The sequence below is a fragment of the Quercus suber genome, unplaced genomic scaffold (genome assembly GCF_002906115.3).
Source record: "Quercus suber isolate HL8 unplaced genomic scaffold, Cork oak 2.0 scaffold_622, whole genome shotgun sequence".
In the NCBI taxonomy this organism is placed as follows: Eukaryota; Viridiplantae; Streptophyta; class Magnoliopsida; order Fagales; family Fagaceae; genus Quercus; species Quercus suber.
Window position 1 is genome coordinate 408,917 of NW_027070065.1, and position 5,970 is coordinate 414,886.

Consider the following 5,970-nt stretch of genomic DNA (forward strand, 5'->3'; position numbering starts at 1 on the left):
TTCTAACAACCGCTTCAATGTTTATGTTATCTTTGACTTTTAGTTAGCAAGTTCTTTCAAAGTGTATTTCTAGTTCTAACAACTATAATTTTTATTGATTTTGCAGGACTCGGGCGCACTTACGTGCCGTGGTCGCACTAAGGAGATGGCAAACATTCAAATGCGAGATGATCGGGTGATTGCCATTATCAAGTTGCTAAGGCTTGAAGGATTGTTTAGGGCCCTTCCAGAGAGATAGATAATTGCCTTATAACGGCCCTAGTTGAGCGATGGCGCCCGGAGACTCATACGTTCCATCTTCCACATGGTGAGATGTCAATCACCCTACAAGATGTGGAGGTCATTTTCGGACTTCCTATAGACGGTGAGGTCTTGGTTGGGCCGACTCTGTGTTTGATGGAAGTTGGAGCACTCTTTGCATGGAGTTGCTTGGTTTTATGCCGGCAAATGACAACAAAACTTTGGTGGGTCAAAGAATTCTCATCAGCCGCCTTCTTGAGGCCATTGCAGCGCCACTGCCTCATGACGCAACAGAGAATGAGATACACAAGTATGCCCGGTGCTATATTTTAGCGCTACTAGGAGATAAGCTTTTTATGGACAAGTCGGGAGATAGGGTGCATCTGATGTTTTTGGAGCAACTGCGGAACGTTCGTGATCCGCCACAGTATAGTTGGGGAGTGGTTGCTTGGCCTGGTTGTACAGAGAGTTGTGCCGGCAAGCGAGAAAGGGCATCGCAGATTGGTGGGGCGTGCACCTTGGTCCAGTATTGGGCATGGGCAAGGTTGCCATTCTTGTGCCCGAGGATAGAGCCTCCACCTGGATGTGATTATGGCCCGTGGCCGTATGCTCCACTTGCCGTTAAGTAAGTATTTTTTGTTTTTTTTTTTTTTATATTTAGTGTGTTATGCAATGTACTTTTCTTAGTAACTAAGTAGCTACTTATCTTATGTTATTCGCTCTTAACTGTAGGTGGGTGCGGGTGCCAGGCTCGAAGAGTAGGCCATCCGGGATGGCCTTGGTCTACTATCGTGAGCAATTAGTTACAATGCAGCCGAACCAGGTAATAACATTCAAAAGTTCTGTTCGATTATGTTAATTTTCCTTAAGAATATGATTGCTTCATACTTTAACATATTTGCCGTTTTAATTTTTGTTTTTCCTTGTATCTATGTATTCTCTCTCGTTTCACATTTTAAGATGCTATGATAATTGTTTTTTGTTTCTATTGTAGATTGTGTGGCAGCCATACGAGGCACACTTTGCCCACCTGCCTGACTTCTGCGTTGCAGGGAGGGGTACGTGGACAGCAAGGGTGCCGCTTGTGTGCTTTTGCATAGTGGAGGCACATCACCCAGACCGTGTCCTTCGACAGTTTGGGTTGGCGCAAGAGCGGCCTGACCATGTTGTGTATGATGAAAGGCTACATAGAATAGACTTGCGTGGGAAGGTGGAAAAGAATTGGAGGCAGGAGCATGAACCATATATCATTTCATGGAATAGCAGAGAACAACGAGTTTGTCGTGCACCTCCTCAGACTGGTGAGATGGCCCGCGATCATGACTATTACCAGTGGTACCGTCCGGTCACTCGAAAGTATATCGACCGCAATAGCGCTAGATTACATCAGATGGTAATGTGTTCTAATTATATTTTATTGCTTGCTTTGTTTTTTCTTTAGTACATGTACGAACGTAGAATCAATTGATTTCTTCTTTCAAAAATTTGGTTTGATCTTACTGACATCCAATTAAAAAGAGTTTTTGTTGCATATAGTATCATAATAAAACTTTCAATTTTTAGTTTAGATGAGTATTTAAGTATATTAATAAGTACTATATCATGCATTCTATAATTGTTACATATATGTGGAAAATTCTGATTGTACTGGTTCTTTCTCTGTTTCAGATTGAAAGTCATTTAGCGTTGTTGAATTGGCTTCCTGTAGGCAGCCGAGAACACAACCATGTCCGGCGCATCCTATATAATGTGGCTGGACTTGGTGGTGATCCTACAGCCACTGGGCAGGCAACCAACCGTACTGCGACTGAATCAGCAACTACTGCAGCCCCAAGCACAAGTGCAGCACCCGTAACTACACCGACCCGTGGTCGGCGTGATACTGCAAGCCCAAGCACAAGCACAGCTAGGGGTCGTGGTCGGCTTGCTACAGCAAGCCCAAGCACAAGCACAGCTAGGGCCGTGGTCGGCCTGTTACAGCAAGCCTAAGCCCAACTGCAGCTAGGGGCAGTGGTCGGCCTGCTACAGCAAGCCCAAGCACAAGTGCAGCTAGGGGCCGTGGTCGGTGTGCAACAACCCTCGGGTTGTAAGTAGTCCTGAGATACCTGCTCCCATCCCGCACGCATCTCCCCAATCTGAGGTCCCTCCACCCATCCCAGTTGCATCTCCTCAGTCCGAGGTCCCTCCACCCATGGTAGATGTATCTCCTCAGGCTGAGGTCCCTTCACCCACCCACCTTCGCAGCCCAGTCCCTCCACCCCTCCTATGCACCCTGAGACACCCTTACACCCACCCACCAGCTCCAGTGCACTCACTTTACCCATGGACCCACCCAGTATTGAACCCATGACAATGATCCGACTCCTGGCCTATACATAGAGCATCATGACCCACCTACCTCATCCTTATCCGACCCTTTAGGACCTCCGGTAGGGATTGACCCGCTACAGCCAGATATTGATGTACCGGACGAGCATCCCCTCATCAGCCGTCACCCCACGAGGTAGACCGCAACGTGCTAGAAGAGCACCCACTTGTGGGACAGGTGGACACAAAATAGGACACAAAGGCAGCTCTATGGTACGATAACATTAATTATAATGTTTACGCCTATTTTGCAATATGCTATTTATTATTATAATTACACCGAATATTGATTGTATGCACCTAATGTCTTTGCAGCACGATGATGAGCCTAAGGCTGATGCCCCGCAGCCTCCTCCCGCCCAAAATTTGCACGAGGGTTAAAAAACGCAAAATTGGTGAACATTGAAAAGAGGTTTGTTAAAGATGCATGCAGCAAATTACTTTGTGTTATGGATGGTGCATGTGAGATATATGTCATAGTGAATTCTCAAGAAGTGTTTATACCATATACCGTTAAAACAGTGGGTTCTTGCAGGTGACAAGAGCTGGCTGTTTTTTAAGATTTGCTGAATGTACGGGAGGAGCTGGCTGTTGATAGTGGATTAGATAGCATCTTAAGTGCCTACTCTAAANGTCATAGTGGATCTCAAGAAGTGTTATACCATATACCTTAAAACAGTGGGTTCTTGCAGGTGACAAGAGCTGGCTGTTTTTTAAGATTTGTTGAATGTACGGGAGGAAGCTGGCTGTTGATAGTGGATCAGATAGCATCTCAAGTGCCTACTCTCAAGGGTGAGCATCTGCATTTTTGTCCCCCACCTTAAAAAAATTATATATATATATATATATATAATGACGTTGTTGCACTGATTGCCAAATATAGCTGTTTTCTGCATTCATTGGCTTGGTATAGATTTACATATGTAAGGACTCTTTCTCATACAAGGAGCATTAGGACTCCTACTTAGACTAGTACACTAAAAACCTAATACGGTAATAAAAGTCTAATTACACAAAGGAAATAAAAATAAGATAGTTAGAATCTACTCAATAATTCTAGACTACCTAATTTACCAAAATAACCTAAACTCACAGGAATTGCAGAGCTTACAGTTCTGCCACCGATTACAAACTAACAATAACTTGTAAAATTAAAACCATTATAACCCTATAATATTTATAATTCAACCTTTAACAATAAATCTTCCATGGCTGCATAGAATAAATATAACAGTAATAATTTATTTTGTGTTCTAATGATCTTCCTCATTTGGTGGTGCCCCTATTCTTTGCCATTGCATTGACTCCACATTGAAAAAGGGAGGACCATGTCAATATAGAGAATAAGACTGATAATGTGTCAATAATTGTGTTTTACTCTCCCCCATCCCCCGCCCTCCCTGCCTTTTTAATTTTCCCTTTCCCTTACAAAAGGTCTTTTGTCATTCTACACAATCATGTCTCTTGTTGCAACACTGCCTTACATCTTGCAATTTTGCTCTTGTCAAGCAGTTGCTTTCAAATATATTTCTAGAGAGCTAATAAGAGAATGATCTATTGTAGCATTACACTGCTAGAAATCTATTATTCACACTATATTCCAAATGACATTGGACAAAATCATGCATACTCTTAGGCAGTGAAAGTTTGACCAACATTGCAATCATGCATTTACTCAGGACTTTGTTTCAAACACTTGTTTATTTGTATATATTATTTTTCTGTGTGTTGGACTTCAAATAATAGGAATTAATGTCTGAGTTATCAAAGAAAAAAACAAGAACCATGATAATGTGTAGTTTGCACTCAAGAAGAGTATTTTGAGAAGTAATGTGTGATTTTTTAGTGTTTGAGACAGGTTTGACCGTGGTAATAACTATGGACAGGATAGAGGTCACAGCCGGAGCCGCAAGGGGCCTGCTTGGGGTGACCGAAATAAAGTTTGAACCGTGAGCGCAGCCGCAGTCATGAGCGCAGCCCGCCATGCAATTTTCGCCAAGCAATGATGGAAAGGAGTCGGCCAGCCTCACCACCTCAACACCAGCGTGGGGTGCCTTATAATAGTGAGAATGCAAGGGAACGCAAGGATTCACCACAAGGGTGGGGAAGATCCTCAGGTGGTGGGAAGGATGATAGGGGATTTGCCAATGGATCTCATTCTTCTCAGTGGATCATTGTAGCGGGTTGATATTGACAAACATGAAGGAGGGGAGGACAACAGCGGCAAACGTTGCAGCCCGTGCTGCTGTTGGAGGAGATGACATGCTTTCAAAATGGCAACTAATGGCTGAGCAAGCCCGGCAGTTAAAATTTTTGAGGATTTAGAGTTATGGGATAATCTTATATTTTGCTACCGGTATGTTCATACTTGACTGCCCTTTATCTAAGTCAATTTCCTTCATTAGTGTATTTTTCATACTTTGTTGCTGGGAGTCTCATGTGAGACTAAATATGTAAATAATATCTAGTGGAGCAACCCAAAAATAAAAGGTAAGGAAAATATATATATATATATATATATTTAAAGAATACATAGAACAATATGAGAGACTTTACAAAGATGATGTAGCATTAACAAAACATATTAAATTCACAAAACACAAAGTATTCCATATCATTAAGGATTAAATGTCATTACCAGATACCAAATTGTTTCCAAAATGACCAATTCTTATCCTTTTATTTTTATTTTTATAATGATCAATTCCTTATACAGCCATGTATTGTGTAGGTCAGTGCATTTTAAGAATTACTTTCAGGCATTTGATTATGATATCCATTCATTCACTACAATATTTCAAACCCAAATAATGATGAACAAAGTCAAAAAAACGTGTAAGATCATGCTAAAAATAAAAGCCTAGAAATGATGAATACAATTTTGTTAACAAAATGGGCAAATAAATACCCAAAAAATTAACACTGACAAAACAAAGTTCTAATTCACAATATTGGAAAATTAACTAAGTTATGTCAACTATCTACAAAATAAATAGTCAAAATCTTTAACCCACACCCATAAACAACTAATACCCAACTACAATGATAATCAAATTATGCAAACCCTTACCTGAGATCTGAATTTGTTGAGAGGAAAGAGCAGTGAAAGAGGCAGTGTGGTGAGTGAGAGGCAATGTGGTGTGAGAGTTATGGGTGAGTGAGAGTTAGTGAGGTTAAGAGACTTAGTGAGGCTGAGAGACTGAGGATGCTCTGTTTTGGGTGCGCTGTGTACTGAGCGTGTTTATATATGGCTAAGTATTAAATTTTTTAAGGGCTCAGCGTGTAATGTGTTTTGCCAAGTGGAACTCGAGTCTATAAGACTCGAGTTCCTTGAAATTTCATATTTCCAGTAAAACTCGAGTC

At 41.5% G+C, this 5,970-nt stretch overlaps 1 protein-coding gene across 1 annotated transcript; it reads left to right on the forward strand.

The window, feature by feature from the left end:
- The first annotated feature begins 419 nt into the window (after nt 1-419).
- On the forward strand, nt 420-2,468 carry LOC111999148 (serine/threonine-protein phosphatase 7 long form homolog). The gene is made up of 4 exons (XM_065765364.1): nt 420-865; nt 973-1,063; nt 1,235-1,633; nt 1,909-2,468. The coding sequence occupies exons 1-4, from the start codon at nt 420-422 to the stop codon at nt 2,227-2,229; spliced, it is 1,257 nt and encodes a 418-aa protein (XP_065621436.1). The 3' UTR covers nt 2,230-2,468.
- The last annotated feature ends 3,502 nt before the right edge of the window (nt 2,469-5,970 follow it).

What these genes read in the sequence shown, in the direction of transcription:
- LOC111999148 (XM_065765364.1), top strand. Translation starts at nt 420, where the DNA reads ATGGAGTTGCTTGGTTTTATGCCGGCAAATGACAACAAAACTTTGGTG. An exon ending in TATGCTCCACTTGCCGTTAA is followed by an intron (nt 866 to 972) that starts GTAAGTATTTTT and finishes TCTTAACTGTAG; the next exon opens with GTGGGTGCGGGTGCCAGGCT. An exon ending in TTACAATGCAGCCGAACCAG is followed by an intron (nt 1,064 to 1,234) that starts GTAATAACATTC and finishes TTTCTATTGTAG; the next exon opens with ATTGTGTGGCAGCCATACGA.